At 40.1% G+C, this 21,588-nt stretch overlaps 1 protein-coding gene across 1 annotated transcript in view; it reads left to right on the plus strand.

Annotated features, from left to right (window-relative positions):
• Positions 1-21,588, plus strand: part of LOC115359744 (semaphorin-3D) — a 102,256-nt gene that overhangs the window by 72,884 nt on the left and 7,784 nt on the right. The window contains exons 4-14 of the mRNA XM_030052361.1: positions 3,599-3,753; positions 4,055-4,117; positions 5,382-5,501; positions 6,762-6,849; positions 9,083-9,211; positions 9,391-9,533; positions 10,659-10,773; positions 11,441-11,510; positions 12,749-12,893; positions 14,769-14,991; positions 19,834-19,922. Coding sequence (XP_029908221.1) covers positions 3,599-3,753; positions 4,055-4,117; positions 5,382-5,501; positions 6,762-6,849; positions 9,083-9,211; positions 9,391-9,533; positions 10,659-10,773; positions 11,441-11,510; positions 12,749-12,893; positions 14,769-14,991; positions 19,834-19,922 — 1,340 coding nt within the window. The remainder of the gene's footprint in view (positions 1-3,598; positions 3,754-4,054; positions 4,118-5,381; positions 5,502-6,761; positions 6,850-9,082; positions 9,212-9,390; positions 9,534-10,658; positions 10,774-11,440; positions 11,511-12,748; positions 12,894-14,768; positions 14,992-19,833; positions 19,923-21,588) is intronic.

Raw genomic sequence — 21,588 nt, forward strand, 5'->3', positions numbered from 1 at the left:
ATAAAACACTTGGTTTTCTCTCCTCACACTATTTCATGTCCTGTTTTCCTCCACATCCCCCTCAAGGAGAGGGCTTGAGATATCTCCCGCTGTTCATCCAGTGTGTTTACTGACAGTCGTTCTCTTGATGTATAGAATCTATAGGATTCAGTGGAACAGAGTCAGAGGGATCAGGTTTATAAAATAGTGTGTTGTTTTATTGCCTTCAGGTTCACACCCTGTCTCAGTGTTGAAATGTAGATTCAGCATGCCTGTCACTGCAAATTATTTTGTTTTGGGAAGAAATAAAATGCTTCTGACTTCCTTTAGCCATATCCAGCTTTTACATTTGCTGTGTTTAACACTCGGTGTTTGGTTGCTCTTTCCTATGAAAGTAGAAGAAGTGGGTTGTTAGCATGAGCAGTGATAGCCACCACGGCTGAACAGACAAAGAAAAAAGCACCACAGAAACTCAAACTTGATCAACAGAAAATCCACTCTCATGCTCCCCACACTGTTTGATTGGCAGCTGATCTCTGGGACAGGCCCTGCAGAAACACCACAGCAATAATCAAGACAGCAAAAAATATGGAGACAAAATTTTAAAAAAATGTGAATCTTGAGGATTATCACGGCAGTATATTACCAATGGAAAATAAATCAAGTCTTTTTTAATATTCCCCGACAGCGTCAGAGCTCAGAAACACTTACAGCTCCACAGTTTCCATTCCAACAACAAATCTCATGATTTACATCGTCAATCCTTTAAAGACTCTCTGACTGACTCTGTCTGAGCAGTGTGTGTGTGTGTGTGTGTGTGTGTGTGTGTGTGTGTGTGTGCGTGTGCGTAGACGTTCTCCATGAGTGATGAGCTCATAAGAAGCATGAAGAGATCTGGCAAGAGCTGTCAGATCTGATTTCAGAGGAAGAGGAGCTAGAGACACAACCCTATCTCAGCACTGTGCTTGTGTGTATCCGTGTGACTGAATGTCTTTTGTTGAGCCTTAGATCTGTCCAGATCAAAATACACTGTTCCATGTGTGAAAAGCATCAGGAAAACCAGGTGTGTGTGTGTGTGTGTGTGTGTGTGTGTGTGAGAGAGACAGAGTGAGCAGGATATAGAGAGAGGAAGAGGAGGAGATGAGGGCATCCCTTGCGGCTCATTTGATGGGAATCCATGTTCTTGGCTGTGATCGTGATGTGGCTGTGAAATGTTTCAGCCGCCGGTCTACACACACTGTACCTCATACCTCACATGACCCTGGAGGCATGGCATAGGGCTTCACTCTGCCATGTTTCCTGTCGTCACGCACACTTTAGCAGCACTGCCTTTAAGTCCTGACACATTCATCTCTGGCCTTGATTTCTCTCCCAACCAGAAAAGATTCTCTAAGACAGCAAAGAAGGAAAAAAAAAAATAAACATATGTGTCTTTATTTCCATTTTATAACAAAATAGCTTTTAGTATATCTATAGCTATATAACACTTCTTTCATCAAAATTAAAAGCTTAAAAAAAAACCTAACAATCACCTGTAATTAAGGACAGACGTGCTTCCTCCTCTATCAAAATAAAGGTTTCATTTCGAGTTACAGTTCATTTACTTCTGCTTAGGTCTAGTTTACTATTACCCCCAATCATTTTTCAGTGAATCCTGTAAATGAATAGACTCTTTTATATTAGAGTACATTTGCCCTGCTGGAAAGAGGGGGACTATGCGTCACCGTGTCAATCTGTCAGACGGTTGATTGGTCTGTCACTCAGGAGCTAGATCCATTGGGCCATTTGTTCAAATCTACTTGAAACATTCATGTTGCCTAGAGGATGAAATCTTGCAATTTTGGTGACCCCATGGCCTTCCCTCTCTCGTCATCATCAGGCGCAAATCCTGCACACTAACATAACAGATTTTGTGTTTTATATTCATGTTGCCTAGAGGAAGATACTAGCTTTTCCACTTTGCTGACTCCATGACCTTTCCTCTAGTGTCGTCAGCAGGCCCAAATGTTGCAAAAGTAGTAGCTGTGGTAATGGTGGTTGTAAGTGTTGAAATTTTGTGACAGTATTCTTGTTGGCTAGATTTCGCCTCTTTGGTCCTGTGTTGCTATATATAAATATATATATATATATATATATATATATTCTTTTTAATCAGTTTAATCAGGAGCCATTCAGCTCCAAATAACATGGAGAAGAACTCCTCCAACTTCATCGTTCATCGCTATCATCAAAAAGCCACATTTGCAAAGTTGCATCAGAATGCTAACAGCAGGCTATAAATTTTTACATTTTGAAAGACATTCCATTGCCATTTCATATTAATGTATGCTAATAACTAACCTTTTCTGTGGCCACAGTTGGATGCCCCACGAGTCACAACCAAGCCAACCAAGCCATAAATAGTACCTCAGAACATTTCGAAAGCCTTTATGTTAAAGCATGCAGCCCACAAGCCCGGGGTAAAACAGCTCAAGATGTGATAAAGGCACTGCGAGATGATCTACAATAATGGAAAAAAAGTAATGCAGGAAATGAACCAACAGTAACGCCAATGTTTTGAATATATTTCAGTCATGGTGGTGAGGTGTGACCAATGTTATGAACCACATTCAAAACCACAACTTGTTCCAGTCCTGCTATATACGTCAAGGTTTGTAGAATAAATATGGGACGCCTCCTCTCTGTAGCGAGCACGGGGGTTATACAGTTTCATGGTTAATTTCCGCTGCTTGTTCGGGTGATTATTTGCAGTGAAGGCAGGCCAACCCATCAGACTTACAGCGCGTTTACAGAAGGGAGGTTACCGGCTGGCAGACTCGTAGAATTTCAAGGTTAATTTGCTCTTATTATTGAAGTAAGCATTTACAGAAGTGGTTCTTAAGATTTACCTACACTGGACCTGAATTTATTGCCGCCCTGGGACTCAGCCTCATTAAAAACATAATAGAGCTGTGTGGGGACTAGAAACAGCCCTGTGACCTATTTAACCCCAACCCAACCCATAGTTTCAGAAGCAGTGTTTTATAGTGAAAACGAGCAAATAGGCCAAGTAACCAAAATAGAACAAAAAGAGTAGAAATCTTGCTGACAGGGGTCAAAGACATGAAACTGGTAGTAATTTTAATTTAATTTGTTAAGTTTTATGTCAAAAGGAGACCAGAAAAAGTGAAACCCTCTTATATAAAATGGCTGTTGGCATGAAAGTGCAACTTATTATGGAATACTAAAATCTTTAAAGATGAAATCATTCTTACATGTTAGTAATTTGTTTTACAGTTTGGGCATATTGCATTTTGCCTTTTTCTGTCCCTCCTTCAGTCATTATTTACAGTGCAGTCAGGCGAGATGAGCCAACAGGCTGGCAGGGCAGAGGTGGAGTTTCAGGGTTAATTTGCTGTGCTTGTTCAGGCTGTTTTCTGCCTGCTTTAGCACCGACTCCCCAGGGAGACGAGAGGCGAAGGGCCTGGTAGCCTGCCGAATGTACTGCTGCTGGTGGTCATGGTGGTGTGTGTGTGTGTCTGTGTGTATGTCTGCACACTTTGGACAGAGAGACACAGAGTGAAAAAGAAGTAAAGATCATGGGTAAAATCTGTCATGTTCTCTCTCTTCTCTCTTTCAGACGTGAGGAATAGTTCGGCTGTTTTCTGGGAGGGCGGGATCAGCGGGGGCTATCAGGTCCTGCTGTTGGATGAGGATCAAGGCTGGCTCTTAGTCGGAGGGAAAGACTACATCTACCTGCTGAGGCCGGACAACTTGGACCAGCTCACACGAGTGGTAAGATGCTACACCTCTGTAATTAAGTGGCTCTGACATTGCCAGCCACAATGGTCCCATTCCAACCCATTCTTGTACAATTTTGTGAAATGTGTGTGAACTCTGAAAAGTGATTACATTCTTCCACCATGAAAAAATATGGTAATAGTAGGAACCACCTTCTCATGTTTATTTCATTAAATTTTAGACTGCACTCCTTGAGTCTGTGTTAACGGAGTAAGGCTTGATATGGACCTAATAATACTTCCTAACCAGACAAAGATTTTCACACATTTTAATATGTATATTTGCTCTCTATCAGATCTACTGGCCTGCCACTAAAGAACATGTGGAACTCTGTAGACTGGCAGGGAAAAGTGTAGAGGTAAGTGTCTTTTAAATAGGTAATAATGATAATAATAATAGTAATAATAATGATACTAAAAAGAAGAATTTCCAAATAAGTCATTTCTAAAGACGTTTAACCTTGTAATAAATTCACATTTGTAGGTTTTCAAACTTAAGTAAGCACTTTTTTGTCAATTTACATCCTACTCTAGTTAGCAATGTTGCTTTTTTACTCGTTACACCATGGTCTCTTATTATTACAAATAAAACTTTTAAAGGAGTTTAGATGATGCCATAGTACGATGCCTTGTGCTGTGTTGCTGTCAATCATTGCTCTAAACTGCCATGCAAAAGGATTGCTCTGCTTTGTGTAAAACAGGATGCCAGCCTCCTAGATCAAGAAGATTTAGATTGTGTTTGTGTGTGTGTGTGTGTTTTTTTTTTTCCAGTGAGCAGAGCAGTATGTCTTCAGGAGATACTGTGGGAGTTTTACTTTTCCTGCAGTATATATATATTCCTAAACAGTATAAAAGAAAATTTATGACAGTCTAAATTTTAAATGTAACTAATGATAGATTGTAAGGATTTTAAAACGAATACAATAAGTCATTGGTTACCAAAAAAGTAATCTTTAGGTCTGCCTCAGGAGTAGCTGTTCATCTCTCACAGCCACACCCATTTTCCCACTGGGGTTTGAGCAGCAAGAACATGCATACAGTATATCTTTAGTGAACAATGTGATTTGTATGTGGTCTTTGTTACGCTTTGTTTGCTCCCTTAAATAAATGTCCTCCACAGATTCTCCCTTATTCAAATCCCCTAAAGACGTAACCTCAAACCACTAGATTCCTTTTTTATATTCCATTTGGGAGATGATACTTGGGACGATACACAACAGAGATGCCCGTGGGAACACAAAGAATGTGGAGTGTCTCTTTTCTGTGCGAGGAGACATACCACTGTCTCTGAACCTCAAAATATCTGTCTCTGTATCTCTAAAACAAGCTCTCAAAGCAAAGCAATATCTGTCTGTGTATGCAATTCTTCCTATCTCACATTAGAAGATGACATTTTTTGGTACTAAGTGTTATGTGATTCTCATAGTGGATCTCTATTCTTAATGACAAATGATAAATGAAATATTTTATGGGTTTTGTCAGTTCTTTCAAATGGAGACTTCAAGGCACTGGGATATTGAGTTTTTGTAGTTTTCTGTTTGAGTGAGTTCTTGTGCTGTTGTGTCATTATGCTTACAAACTTCAGTGATATTGATTTAGTGTTTTATTTTATTTCATGTTCAGACGGACTGTGCCAACTTTGTGCGCCTGCTGCAGCCCTTCAATAAGACTCATGTTTACGCTTGTGGCACCGGTGCTTTCCATCCTCAGTGTGCCTACATCCAGTTAGGCCACAATCCAGAGGTAAAGGCAGATGTTCATTGATCATCCATTCATTGCATTACTTATACCACTCTTACATGCTAGGAGTGCAACAAAGGAGTATGCATGCTAAAATCTGAAGTACACTGGGAAAAAAGGTTTTCCACTGTACTTTTGTATCTATGTAAAAGAAAAATCCATCCTAAACCACTTCAAAATTGCAATAATTGAAATCATGAAAGTGAGGACTCGTTAAACTCAACCAAAATGTGGAATTGGCACGGAATTTATGAGAGAGTCAGACAGACGATGAGAAGCATGTAGGCAGAACTATCATGTGCTTATTCTATTTTTCCCCATTTGAATTAAAGATCACTTAAATCCACCCTCTGTAGTTTGGATTATTGCAGTGTAATCAGTGTAGAATGCTAAAATTCATAATTTGTTGGCATAATTTGTTGCTTTTGTCTTCACTTGAAGGAAAAATCTACAAAGCTACAATAACAGAAGTCATGAAAATGAGGACTGTTTAGATTCAGCTGACAAAAATGAGGAATTGGCACATAATTTATTTGACTACCATTTATTTGTGAGAACCATGTAGACTCTGCCAGGCACTGAATTACATGGTAGACCTGCTGTTAAAACACAGTGCCTAACCATCAAACAATACAAAAAACAACATATAGTAAAAAATATGGAGGGACATTGGGCCATATTTCAAGGCACCATACTTGGCTATCTATTAGCTACTGACAGCTAACATCAGGCAATAGCTAACGTTAGTGTTGAACTTGAACTTGGAAGAATAAGATGTTTGTTAATGTTACTTAAACTACATGTATCGTATTGCTATCATACAATAGTTTGGATGTGATTGATTTCTAATGTTAGCTGTTGTCTGATGTTAGGTAACGGTAGCTAAAATGATCAAGTTTATAAGAGCTGCAATGTGAGCTGCAGTGGATGCTGTCCTGTGTTTACACTCTTTGAGCTTCCCAGCCGGCTGTGTAGGATGTAAGAGTAATGGCCGCCATGAGAATAGGGTTGTTGGTTGCATTCTTCTCATTCCTCTGGAGAACCGGTCAAATGTAGACATTGTGACATGCAGCCGCAAGACATTTTGCCCTTTGAATATGAGGTGCAGCTGCAAAAAATAAACTATGTGAACAGACATAGAGTGTTAAAGTTGATGCATATATCATGGATATTGGGAGAAATTCATGAACTTCCTTTGTGTGCTTTTATCGCTCTGTCATTTTCTGTGTTTGTGTGTGGTCTGTGTCCCTCTGCCTCGTACAGGAGCTGGAGTTCATGTTCCACACGGTGGAGTCAGGCAGAGGGAAGTGCCCCTTCAGCCCCAGAGAGCCCTTTACTGCCAGACTCACTGGTGGGTCACATCCACACACACTGCACACTCACTTCTCTGTCTCTCAATCTCTCACACCCACAGACAAAAACACATACGATGCAAGACTGTGGCTATATTAAATCATTTTCTGTCGTATGCTAACAGCCATATTCATATTCTGGTGACACTAATGTACTGGTGTGTACAATCCCACCACTGTCCACAGTGACATCTCATTGCTCCCTGCAAATCGTCCATTCAGTAGTGGTGTGTGGTCTGGAGACACAATGGATGAGTTGCTTCACAAACTGACGTCACTTGTTGCCCCAAAGTACATGAGGGACATAAAATGGATGTCAAGTTAGCAGCGTTTTGCTGGTTAATAACAGTGCTGGTGAAAGTCCATGATTCTCAGTGGATGCTTCAGTACCATGGAAAAAACTGAAATCCCATTTAGCAAACACCCCCTTATTTATAAAAGTATAAACCTTTACAAACAAAGAGAAACTTTGCATTTTTCAGGTATTTGAACATAAGAAGTTAAACACTGGTCTGTAGCCTTCAAGCAGCAAATAACCCTCACCCCTCCCAACAAGGTGCACATTTCAAATGAAAGGAACTGTATGATTGTTGTTTAAAGTGGGCTTTTTAAACATACAGGCTAAGGCCACAACAAAGTAACTAGTGACAGAGTGAGGTATCATACAGTATTACATCAATATCACGGCTACTAAAATCATCATTTTCAAATTTTGGCACTGACTTGGTTCCTTAGTGTTGATTCTCACAACATCCCAAGTATGAACTGTAATGGGATCCATAGAGAAAGTTAGTACCTATCTCTATAGAGTTATCACTGGCATTAAAATCTAACTTGCTATACATTGTGAATGAAGAGGCCATCTACATTTGTGTACAATTTAGAAACAGTTTTGGCAATTTAATCAGTTTCAGTTTGGAGGGTTTAAGCAATAAACTTCTTTGGAATAAACAATCAGTCATGACAAAATCAAAGATTAAGATGATGAGTTCAACTGACAAGCACATGTATAAGTGGGGGTGGGGAGGAGTTATGTTTTATTTAAAGGGCTATTTAGGTAGTCAACAAAGAAACATAAAGTACCTGACACATAAACTTTGGTAACAATTTTAATTATAATAATTTTGTGGAGGTTTAAACTGCTGGGGTCAAATTGACCCCAAACATAAAAGATGTCCGTAAATTTGAACATAACAGGAGGGTTAAATTATAGCAACAACATATTTAATTTGGAAGTATTGAGCATTGGATGAGACTGAGACTTTTTTTTTTTTTTAAGAGGAGAATATATTGAGGCTATAAACATGCCAATGTGCTGAGGACTTAGAAAAATATAAAATGTTCACACAATCATTGGTCAACCTATGAGTATCAAAGAATGAAGCTGTGGGTCTGTGTATATAAATACTGGTCATGTAATTACAGATTTTAAGATGTTTACAGAATTGTTCATGGGTTTATCGGGAGATCCAAAGATTAATTTAAAAAAGCTGGGCACAGTCATTATACAAGTAATGAGAAACGGAGAAAGAGGCTTTGCAGCTTTGTATAGCAAACATATGGACCATAACTGAACATTTTTAGATGCCTTAGGGGGATGTAGGCCGTGTTGAGAGCTGTTACTGGGGATTCAGAGACGTAATTAAAGAAAGATGTTCACACTTAATGTTAGACAAGTTTTGTGAATCTGACAGAAAACGGGTCGATCAGCTTTACAGTTATACAGTATACGCACACAGGGGAATGCACCATAAATTGAATGTGCCTTTGGTGCAGCTAATTTAAACCAGCCGTCAAACAGAGAGACAATTAAGGTATTTTTTATTTTTATTATATATTTTTTTAATCTATTATAGAGGCTTTTTACTAAAAATTACAGCAAATATCATCCTGACCATTTAAAAAATATTCAATGAAATGTATTTGAATTTCTCAAAATTAACTGCAAAATGCTTACATGCAGCATTTCACTGAGGCTCATCAAGGGAAAACAAAATATACCATGTTGCTAGAAATACTGCAACAATCTCTCCATTGGTCAGCTAACATGATCACTCTTACCAGGAAGATAAATTTCATGAGGAAGAAGTTATTGTTGCATTTTTCAGAAATGGTTTTACAGTGCGTAAGCGTTGCTGAGGGGTGACTTTTTAACATTCTTTTTTCTTTCTTTGTTTCTTTCTTCTTTCTTTGTTTCTTTCCTTCTTTCTTTCTTTCCCTCTCTGTGTCTAGATGGAGAGCTGTATGCCGGTACCTCAGTGGACTTCATGGGGGCCAACGCTGCGATCTTCCGTACGTCCATCCAGGGCAGCGGTCAGCACTACATCCGCACTGAGGCTTATGACCACAACTGGCTCAATGGTGAGAAACCACACTGCCATGTACACTTAAGCAAGTATTTTTAAACTGTATACTATACACTAATTCAAGCAGTACGTTATAAGACATGTTTGAAAATGTATCTGACGCCATCCTTTCCTCTGTTCTCCTCCCTCCCTGCTAACATGATGCTAACTCATTGTCTTTGTTCCCCCTCACAGAGCCGGAGTTTGTGGGCTCCTTCTCCATCCCGGACACTCACAGTCCAGACGATGACAAGGTCTACTTCTTCTTCAAGGAGAGGGCAGTGGAAGCTGGACAGTGGGACAAGAGGGTCTACAGCCGTGTAGCTAGAGTCTGCAAGGTAGAGAGAGAGAGAGAGAGACAGAGAGAGATCAGAGCTGTGTTGCTCTTTGAATCCACTGAACCATTAATTAAGACTCTGTTCCATTTCTGGTCCATCTCCAGTGAACCAGCATAAACACCATGGCTTCTGTTAAATAGGTCTATTAGAGAATTATGAGGGTGACAGTTGGAGAATTCCTGTCATGGGAACAAAGGTACAGGTCAGAAACATTCCCATCGATACGACTCAGAAGCATTCATCTAAGTTGGAAAGTAAAATAGCATTAGTGAGCAGTCTATAACTGTTAATTTGACAAAATGTGTAAGCAGGGTTGGTTTGTTTATTAAAAAGCATGCGTGGTTAAAGTAGTTTTAAATTTAGATTTAATTATGTCTATTGGTCACCATTTTTCAAATTCCACTTCATTTATGTCCTAGTCTGATATATCAGAGCTTTCAGAAAAAAGCAAGTTGGATATTGTTGTTGTGAACACTGTTTAGAAGCTGAAAGGAGGAACTTATGATAAATACCATGTGGCATGCACGTGACATGAGCTAATAATGTCTATGTAAGTAACAGGTGGACCAGAAGGACAAAAGGTTAGGCGTTTTTTGTGTAATAACGTAATGGTCCAGGGAGGTTAGTACATAAATTAAGGTTAGTCTACTGTAACACAAGCTGTCCAATCAAATCCATACTGTTTTTTATAGATTATATAATTAAGAATTTTTTGCTCTTACTGAAGGGGGATGCTTTCAACAAAGGTCCCAAGCCAGATTCAAACCTAGCACGTTGCAATTACCTAGGATGTGCCTTAGCCCGCTGAGCCCATAGGCTGTCCTGTTGCATACTGTTGAAACAGTCAAGGCATACATGAAGTTTAGAAATGCAGTGAGCCATCTGCAGCCACTGTTGCCCAAGAGCTGTGGAGCTCTAATATGACCACCAGTGAATGTTTTATGTCTCCTGAAAGCCATCAGCGGTGGGTAAAATGGGCTATCATAAATGAAGCATAAGTGGGCCAAGGTTCACAATGTGTTCCAGAAGAGTAACAAAAACTGGCAATCACATGGTAGGTTACACATGGAAAAGTGTGTATAAATCATCATATTTGTTCAATCTTTCTGCACTTCCTCCATCCAGAATGACGTTGGAGGAAAGAGGAGTCTGATCAACCGCTGGACGACCTTCCTCAAGGCCAGACTGGTCTGTTCTGTTCCTGGACCATCTGGAGTTGACACCCAGTTTGATGAGCTAGGTAACACTCCGACCCTCCCTTTTCTTCCTCTCCAGCTCCCTCTTCCCTTCCTCTTTTACCCTCGTTTGACTCCTCTGCAGTTTAGACAGTTAGACAGTTTGAAGAGTTTGAAAATGCTTGTTCCTATTCCTTCCCCTCCTATTCTCTCACTTTGTCTTCCTTTCCCTGGACCTTCAAGAGCAAAACACATTTTAACAAGTAGTGACAGTAATAAACATCTCCTCCTTTCCTTCCTTTCTGTCTCCTTTGCCCCCTACCTCCTCTTTCCGCACCTCACTCCACTGGAATGGACAGCCAATTTGGCAAGGTAGACGCCCCTTCTGAAACTCTGTCTGCGCTTTTGGCAATCTAACTTTATTCCTATTTAACTTTTATTAATTTAGGCAGCAACATTAAGCGCCAAATGCATAGGCACAATGGCAGCCAAGTATTCTTAACAATTACTGACCTTTGTCAAAGGTAAAATCAAAGTTGTTTAAAATGATATCTGAATTGAGTGTATCTGGCAGTTTGGCGACCATCCTGGGCTCCTCATGCTGAGGAAAAAAAAAAAAAAACAGCCATTATATATCTTTATTATTCAGCATATATATAAATGGGATCAACAAAATGCATTTTATTCATGTTGTTGCATACTGACTTCAGTCCTCTTCTTATCTTTTCTCAGAGGATATCTTTGTCCTGGAAACCAAAGACCCGCAGAACCCCACCATCTATGGCGTCTTCACCACTTCCAGGTGAGCATGCAGTCAGTCCCTTAAACAGCCAGTGTGTCACTTCACAAGGGAAGTCAGTCAGTTTGTCAGAGACAGATAGAAATACCTTCTAAAAACAATCAAGCTTGGCGAATTGAATGGAAATAGCAATTTATTGAATGGAAACAGTGAGACATACAAAAATTTCATGAAAGTTGACAAAGAAAAGTTGATCAGTTTGGTGATAATCAGTGATGGAAACACATTTGAATCATATAGATCGGTATTGGCATTCACTGACCCAATGAATAGATCCACTTTTGACCTGTTGACATTAAAACACATCTATTCATTGGGTCAATGAATGCTGAGGTGACATCATTTCTTATTTAAATTATTCAAATGGATTTCCATCACTGATTATTGCATAATTTATCAACTTTTCTTTATCAACTTTATGCAAATTTATGTAAATGTCTTAAAGTAGCCTACTGTCTCCATTCAGTGCTTTTAATTTAGCGCATGGCAATCTGCAATTTCCATCGAGTGCAGTTTCTTTTCAATCAAGCCTTAAACTTGGGGGAGGCACATTTTGTGACAATTTCTGGGCGGCAAATGTATTGCCCCCTACATCCTCACAGAAATGTCACAAGTTTTGGGTCCCCTGATTTTTAGGCTCCCATTATGATAAAAAATCCATCATCATTTGACATCAAAGAAAAGTAGCAACTTTCCCGGGAATCTTGCTCATTAAGTTTAACCCAGCTGATGGAAACATATCTTCACTGTTTGGTTGATTGATTTTATTCCACAATTTAAAAAATAAATAATTACAGGATGTGGGCTCTATATACAATTGTCAGAAATTGGATAACACAAAAAAGCTAGTATGCTTATTTCCTTTGTGGTCCTAATTCACATTTTATTTATTTTTTTTTTTCAACATTTCAAGATTCAAGATTACACAAAATTTGCGTGATAGCTGGATGGAAATGAGCTTCAGATATAGTCAGTTAAGCAGAGCAGAATGTGAGCGAGCGGTACCCAGCGGTGTGGAGGTCCAGAGGCTGTGTGTGGGTCGCTGTCTAGGTCAAAGGTGCAGAGGCCCAGTTAGTTGTGTTGTTGTAACCCTGATCTATAACAACACCCCCCACCCTTTCTTCAGCACGCTCACATTCTCTCCCTCCTGCTCTCATTCTTCTACTACTGCTTCCCCGTCTCTTCCTCCCTCCTGTCTTTCTCTCCATCCCCTCTGCTTCTTCTTCTCCTCTCCTCCATAGTTCCATATTTCGCGGCTCAGCAGTCTGTATGTACTCCATGGCATCTATCCGTGCTGCGTTCAACGGGCCCTTTGCCCATAAAGAGGGTCCTGACTATCGTTGGGTAGAGTACAAAGGCCGCATCCCCTACCCAAGGCCTGGCACTGTAAGTACACACACACACACACACACACACACACACGAGAGAGAGAGAGAGAGAGAGAGTTAATGAAAGCAAGCTGATGAAGCTGTGCAAAGGTTTAACACCTCAGCTGTGAGTTCCTCTGGGGAACTTCAACTTGTCAGAAAGGCCGAGGTTGAACTGCGTGTGCTTGTAGGGGTATGTGTGTGTTTATGTGAGCAACAGAGAGTGTGTGAGTGTTCTGTGTATGTACAATTGTGTGGAAGAGATGGAAAGTGTGTGTATGTGTCTGTGCAAGGTGTTATTTCACGCTCCCTGTGGGGGAATTCACCCCTCTGTGGAGTAGTTTTGCGTGATCTGGTTGATTGCTGATGAGGTCAGCCGTATCTGTGTGTGTGTGTGTGTGTGTGTGTGTGTTGGGTGGGGTGGGGGGTGTCAGAATGATTAAAAGCAAAATGAAACAGTCACAGTGATGCTGTGGTCATAACCCGTGATCACTTGACACATACACAAACATACACACACATGCACAATGCACACAGAAATAATGGTTTCCATGTTGCAGGCTTGTCCAAATCCATTACTTTGTCCCAGTGATGGCACTTATTCAGCAAAACATAAATTCTCCTCATTACTTCACATTTTTCCTTCCTGTTTTTAAGCCGTTCCATGCAATAATTTTTCTATAATTCCCCCAGCCCATCTATCTCCACTGATCTTTATTTACCCTTTCATCTCTCCATCTCTCTTCGTTTTCTTTCTCTCGCTTTCCCTCCATTGCTCATGAGCACATGACTTTCTCCACAAATCAACATGTGGCCTGATGCAATATGTAAGTCATATTTTTCTTTTTCTTTTCCTTTTTTTTTTAGAACAGCATTCCTCTCCTCCCTTTCACCCTCCATATATCTATCTAGGTATCCATCCATCCATTCAGCCCACACTCCCTCCCTCCTTTCTTTTTTCCATCTTCTAATATTTCTGAAAAAGGCAAGAGGGTCTGGTATGCTGTGTGTGTGTGCGATGAGTGTGTGCAAGTGGAAATCTAAACAAAAGACGGTGTGCAGAGCCTGTATGCAGCTAAAAATCTCATTGAAGATGCTGACTAATCCTAGCTATATTGAGTTCATGATATTTCTTTCTTTTTTTTTTAATTCATTAATTTCCTGGCAATATAATGACCAGTGTTTTTATTACTAAGGTTAGTTTTCTTAGTAACTATGTACTGGCAGCAGCTATCAATATACTGTGTGCTAGTATTGGCACTGGAGTGAATAATCTACCCATGGATGATTTTGAGGTCCATATTCAGGCAGTTTTGGGGGATCCAGATTTGCAAGCTAATAATTACCTAACACTGGAAGAAGTTTAACTACAGCAAAACTATCCTCAGGAGAAATAAATATATTTCGGTTCGCTAAAGCCACCCGAAAAACAAAATCATGATATACAGCATACATCGGTAAATCACATGCCAGCAAAACATGCCAATCAGTTGAGTTTATTGCTATTTGAATATCACTTTAGTTGAACTACCAGCAAACTGCTGCAAAATGCTTTATTTAACATGTATTCAGAGTCCTTCCCATCACTGTTAACAGGTAAACCCACCCATGGGTAAAAAAAAAAAAAAAAAACACCAAAGTTTATTCCTTTAAATTAAAACTGAACTTTGGTAGAGTGTTGGGTTTTACAGTTCTCTGGGTGTTATGAGTCCACATAGTGATGAAAAATCCTTATTAGTAGCTCTGTGCTGCCCTGTACCACTAATCCAGAAAACCATACCAAGGTCAATTTTGCTTTAACCTCACTTTGACTTAAGACTTTCCCCTTGATTTCTGGAGAAGATCAGCCTCACCACACACTCTTTTACCTTTTCCACTCCCTCCACTCCTCCAGTGTCCCAGCGAGACCTATGACCCTCTCCATAAGTCCACCAAGGACTTCCCCGATGAGGTGGTGAGCTTCATGCGGCAGCACCAGCTGATGTGGGAGCCTGTCCTGCCTCTGGGCCACAGACCCATCCTAACCCGGGTCAACGTGCCCTACATGCTGCAAAAGGTGGTTGTGGACAGGGTGGACGCTGAGGACGGTCCCTACGATGTCTTACACCTCGGCACAGGTGAGATTGTTTGTTGGTGATTGTACAAGTCAAGAGGGGGCTGAATGTGTGGGAGTGGGGGGGTAGACGAAATGAACGGGCTCATTGCCTTGAAGTATCTTTCAACAACTCCACATTTCAACCAAAAAAATAAAAATGTCATAAAAATGTCATACAAATGTCAACGGACAGGAATGATTGTGGTTTGTTTGTTCATTTGTTGTGTGTAAATATCCCACATTGATTCATATCTCTTTAAACTTTAAAGGGATAATGAATAGAGACACTTTAAAGTTTAAAGTAACAAGTGCAGAAAGTAGAAAATGAAGAGGTTTACTGTTTTAGAAACAAAGCGATTCTTTTGAGTGGATGAATGGGTTCTTGAGTGCATGTGTGTGTGTTTGCCTCCTCATGCCTCTCCAGCTGCATTAATATAGAGTGTATGTGTTCATAACTTGTGTAAGCCCCTAGAGCTGTACGTAAAGGCATCTGTGACCCAGTGTGTGCGTGGGTGTGTGTTTCTGACAGTGTTAATGGTTGAGTGTGTGATAAATGGTGGAGGTTATTTAACTGCTGGTGACAGGCCCGGGGGCCAGAGGTGCTCTGACGGCTCCATACATCTCCTCTAAGTGGATTCCTCTCCAGCATCTCTCATCTCCCCATCAACTGCTCATTTACCTGCCTGATAAATGCTCTTTCTGCTCTTTTAAGTGCACTGATTTTCACGTTGTATGACCAGGCTGAATCTCTGGACTCATCAGAAGGAGGTCTGATAGATGATCTTTGTGATTCTAACCATAGACGACTTCTCATTTTCTTGTCAAACTGTTTGGCCGCATACTTTCATTCTAAAATCAGATATTCAACATTTTAAAGAATTTATGTTATACTCCAAGTTACTAGTAGTATGTGAGTCAGGTGAAATTGTACAATGAATGTAAGAATATTTTTTTGATTAAAAAAAGAAATATAGCATTAAGAAATGAAATCCTACAGCAGTTGAAGGAGTTGTACAGTTCTAACTTTCTTCTATCTTGTTTTTTTTTTTATTATTATTTTTCTTCTGTTTCCTTTAACGTCACCATTTGTACATTTATACCGGTTGCCCTTTCAATTCAGCTGTTAAAACATTCAATTACATGATTAATGCTCCCCAGCGTCTTAATGTAATTGGCAGAGCAAGTTTTACAACTGATAATTGGTCAGTTTGTTTGTTTTATTCCCTTGCAGCAATTCCAAGCTAAATAAGTGCAGTTATTCTTTCATTTTACGATCTTAATGGTGCCATTTCAAAATATTATACCCATTGCAGGGAAAGAAAAAGAAAACGCGTTTCCTGTTATATGTCCAAAATACATGTTTTCTCAAATGTTGCTGTTTTGTAAACGAGACTTTACTTGAATTGCTATTGTTACAGTAACTCTCCTATGCTCTCTAGTTAACTGGATATGTTATTAACCACACAGCTGCTCATTTAGTTACCTGAAAAATGCTCTTACAGGTTGTTAATCATAAAGACTTGGACAGCTCCTGACCAAAGTAGTTCCTCCTTCACTTGTAGTGAATCTTGCAGCAGTATCACTGAAGCTTTTGGGGATATTTAAGTAATCACACTGTAACATTTCTAACCAAACTAGTTACGACTGTAAGGAATTTATTTTCTAAAACATGTAGGCATGATGTGAGAGCGTGTAGAATGAGCATGACTTTGTATCACACTTGCAAGGGCCAATATTAAATTTCTGAACAAACCTCCTTGCAGTATTTCACAGATTAAATGAAGTAGAAGAGCAGAAATATCAGGCTGTGATCAGAGGACCATAACTACAAACTGAGGGTCACAGAGCTGTGAAAGCTGACCTATTATATCCTAAATATAAAACACAAGGTCAAAACTCAGCTACTGATAGGAATCCTAATGTCCACATCTTATATTTAACCCAGCCAGCAGTAGCCTAGAGCTTCTAAAAGGGAGATTGCGATCTGGTCAGCAGCTCGAATTCAAGGAATGGTAAGAATGTTTAAGTAAATTCTGGAAATGGCGAATTGAGTTATTGAATAATAACTTTTCCACCCATCCAATAACACTATTATACCCTTGGGAACAGCACTTAACCCCCGATGACCCCTGACACTGTAAATTTCAAGTGGGTGTTACTAAAAAACGGCAAGGGTGCTCTAATGACTGTGGTTAAGTCAAGTTTAAAACTTTTATAATCCTTTTTGTATGCTCGTCTGAGACTGTCCCACTTTGTGACGCTATAATAACTGATTATACAATGAATCCATTAATGAGACAGATTGGTCCCTGGGCTGCTCCCAGGTGAACGCCTCTGAAACTGTGAGTTATGTCACAGTGTGTGTCTTGAAATATTGATGGACAGTAAGTTTTTGTTCCAAATGAGTGGAAAGTGAATTTTGAAAGCCAGAAATCTGTGCACCTGGCGAAGTAATCATTGAATCAACCCCACTGAGCAATAGATGTCATTTTAATGTTGCATCTATGCTTAATCATTCATACAGCCCTGGTACTTTTGGCTATATGCCCAGTAATATGCATCAGAGAAGTGTATATAGTATAAGATAATGCTTTATGTCTGTCATATGTCTCAGAAAACATAGTATAAGACATAGACTTCTACTAAACTCTTTTAAACTGTATATATAGCCTAATTTTAACCCAGACATCATTAAAAGTTTATCAACATCCTGCAGAGACAGCATATTATGGTCACTCTAGTCTGTGCTATTGGATATGTAAATTTTAAAAAAAAAAACCTGGGATGAAGGCAAGCGCAGTGAGGTTTTTAGTTTAGTTCACTTTAGTTTGGTTTAGTTTTTAAATGAATTTCAAAATGAATGACAATAAAAAATAGCAGACAAATTATGTAACTTTAGGATTCTGGATAACACCAATCTTTGGTTGACAAAATGACATCATATTTCCAGACTGCATAGATCCTGTAAGGTTTAGAGGTATGCATGTTCAACTTCAGGAGTACATGTAGTCCGCATTTTTTAAATTCACTCTTCAGTCATTATTTTTCAGGTGTATTTTGCTCTTGATATATGTGGTCTTACCCTTAATTTTTGCCATATTGGGCTGTGTCTCATAGCTGAAGAGACGCCGGCCTGCAGCCCGAGGAGCACAAACAAAAGTTACAAGATATTATCTTTGCTCCAAAATGAAATGTTACAGCGGCCCAATCACGTACATCTACATCATTAGTCCATGTATGGTAGGCTTGTTTGACATACTTATCTGTGGACACACATATGAATAAACATGCACGCACGCACACACACGCGCACACACGCACACACACACACACACACACACACGCACACACACACACACACACACACACACACACACACACACACACACACACACACACACACACACACACACACACACACACACACACACATATTTCCCACAGTGGGCTCCCTAAGGTCCATGAGGTTCCCTGGGAGCATCCAGATATTCTGTGTGTGTGTCTGTGTGTGTGTCTAAGCTTGACTCATTGGATGCCTGTGTTTTTCTATAGCTATGTATATGTATATGTATATATGCTTGTACATTTGTGTTTGAGTGATAATGTATGTGACAATGTGTGTGTGTGTGTGTGCGCGCGCGCGCTCATGAATGGATATGCATGCACGTATATATCAGCCAGTGTGTGAATGTGCTTATACACTTTGTGTGTGTGTGTGTTTTCAATGTAACAGCTGGTATTTGAACGAGCCATGAAAGCATCTATAAATCCTGTTTTAGGTTTCTTACATTATACGTGTTTGGTTATAAGGGTTACCACCATACATTGTGCCGTCAGTTACCATGGTGAATGTTTTTGAGCGTCTTTTAAGTGTCTTTTTAGATCTGTGGTATCGGCTGAATTGGTAGCAGGTAATTAAACCAACATGCAACATAAGCAGGGTTTTCCTGAACTCATTTTGTCAACATCCCCATCATCACTGGAGACCTGCATGCCATTCATTTAACCATTACAATCGTTAAAATCTCATTTCCTATATTTTCTGCTCTTTGGGAGGCAGAGGTGACAAAGAGGAAATGTTTTCTACACCTGTGATCACACTGGAGAGCAAACCAAACACATAATTCAACAAGTGACATACAAAGCTTCTGATTTGACATTAAGGATGTTTACAGCTGTGAGAAGTCTCTCTAGTTTTTGTCTAGGTGGTCAGCCGCAAGAGTCACTCTTTTTTTTAAATCTTGGATCTGTCTTGTTGCTAAGTGCTTGTTACTGTGGTGTTTCTGCACTGCACCTGCCCAGAGATCACCTGTCAATCAAACGGTGTGACCGGCACTGTGGCGTCTTTGTTCTGGGATTTTCTGTTGATGAAGGTCGAGTTTCTGTAGGTGGCACTCTCCTTTATCTGTGTAGCCATGGTAGGTATCGCTGCTCATGCTAACTATCCAGCTTTTCTTCTGCTTATTCCAGACAAATCTAAGTTGCTGCTGCAGGAAATGTCAAAAACACTTCACCTCATGTTCAACAGAGGGAAAGAGCTACCCTTAGTGTTTCATATAGCAAATGTAAAAACACTAAGAACTGGTTGTAATTTGAACCATGGTGCATTCTCTTGCATGATGTTGTTCTGAATGGGGCCCTCAATAAAATGGAGATTTTCATCATCATGTAGTTTACTACACAGTAGTAGCTATATGTGCTTTCCCAAATGAAAATCCATTGTTTTCCCTGATGTGATTTCAAGATAAAGTATGAATAATGTCCTCATAATACCGCTGACATGAATGCCTCTTTTACTCTCAATAGCTCATTGACCACTTGTGTGTGTGTATGTGTGTGTGTGTGTGTGTGTGTGCGCACGTAGATGATGGGAAGGTGGTGAAGGCAGTGTCGGTCATCAAAGACAACTGGGACACAGAGGAGATCATCCTAGAGGAGCTGACTGTCTTCCAGGTGAGATTAAGCTGCCAGTTAAGATATATTGAATGAAATGGAATTGACCATCAGAATCACTTTATTCACCAGTGACAATAAATACACTGGAGTTTATCTTGGTGGCTTTGTTGCAGCCCATATAGTGCTTATAGAGTTAATTTACACCGAGTTTATGTTGAAATATGAGACTTAAAAATGGTACAGCTGGTATTTCTCAGCTGATATCCATCAGCTGACCTAAAATATACACCTTCTTTCTCAACCTGAGTAACAGTGAACATCACTCAGAAAACTTCTCTTCAGTTTATTCATTCCATTCGCACTGCCCCAAATAACCTTTGAGATCCATTACACAACCAAACACATGTTTACACAGGACTTTTATGGCCAAAAACACACAGAGTTGGAAAAGGAGCGCTTGATTTGGTGTCTCTCTCCGTGCCCATCTGCTTGGCCTGCACCATGGGATGGGCTGCATGAGGCATTGCCTGTAGTTTCCAACGGAACATATTTGACTGGAATAACTCCTCTAAGCAGAAAAACAGATAGCAGGGCACATATTTCCCAAGCTCCTCTAAATAAGCTAATGGAGAAAGGGAGAATGTGAGAGGAGAGGGATTGAGAGAGGGGGATGAGAGCAAAGGAGAAGAGTGGAAAGGGAGAGGATGGAAGGACAAATGAGGAGCAGAGAGATGAGGTGTAAGAAGGAGGAAAAGGAAATTTAGATTAGGGAGCACCTGACCAGGTTGGAGAGAGGTGACAGGAAGGAAGGAAGAAAGATGGAAAATAAGGAAGGACGCAGACAACCACAAACAAACAGGATATCAGATGCACATTGTCTGCTAATTTACATTGGACTTAAACAGGAACTAACCCATTTCCAGCAGCTTCTCACAACAACAACAACAACAGCCAGGGTGTACCAGCTGGCCGTGACCCAGATATTTAGCTGCAGCTCGCTGTACAGCCACATGATAAGCTGCATTGTTTGTTTCATATTTTTTCATTCCACTGATATCTGGGTTTGGGCTGGAGGCTGGCTTGCACCCTGACTGGGTTTCAGTTTCAAAGAGGAGGCGGTGAAATGGTCGGTTTGTTGGCTGTGATGTGACACATGATAGTGAAATTAGTGTATAAATCTTCTCTCTCTACCTCTCTCCATATGGCCCCTGCCCTTTCCCTCTTTCTCCTTTTTTACCTCTCTCTGTTACTCCCCATGGCCTCCAGCTTGTTTGAACCAGCCACTCTGGAGGGGTCAGGGGTCATTGACTCCCTTTGTGAAATGCTGAAACAAGCCAATGAGCTGGAAAATGGACTCATGGAGTAACTTAGTCCTCTGAGGAACAAAGAGACTTATTAGCTTTCTAATCTGCATCAGTAGCTACCCTGACCTCAAAGCCAACCGCATCGTTTAACTTTAAAATGATGAAGCAAGGGCAATACTTGCTTTCTTAGGTTTGTGATAATCACCTAGATCGCCCATGCCCTTTACATTAATCTTGGTGTCTGTCTGCACACAGGCAGTGTACTGGCAGAGATTTCAGGACTGTTTGTCCTACCTTGAGAAAAGGGAGAAAAGGGCCGCCATTCATCTTTAGACAGCATGAAAAGGCCATAGACTAAACGTTTCTTTACAGAAAACATGGAGCCTTCGTTTGGCTAAGTTTGCTCAAAGTTTAAAGTT

Source organism: Myripristis murdjan, chromosome 5, assembly GCF_902150065.1.
Source record: "Myripristis murdjan chromosome 5, fMyrMur1.1, whole genome shotgun sequence".
Classification (NCBI taxonomy): domain Eukaryota; kingdom Metazoa; phylum Chordata; class Actinopteri; order Holocentriformes; family Holocentridae; genus Myripristis; species Myripristis murdjan.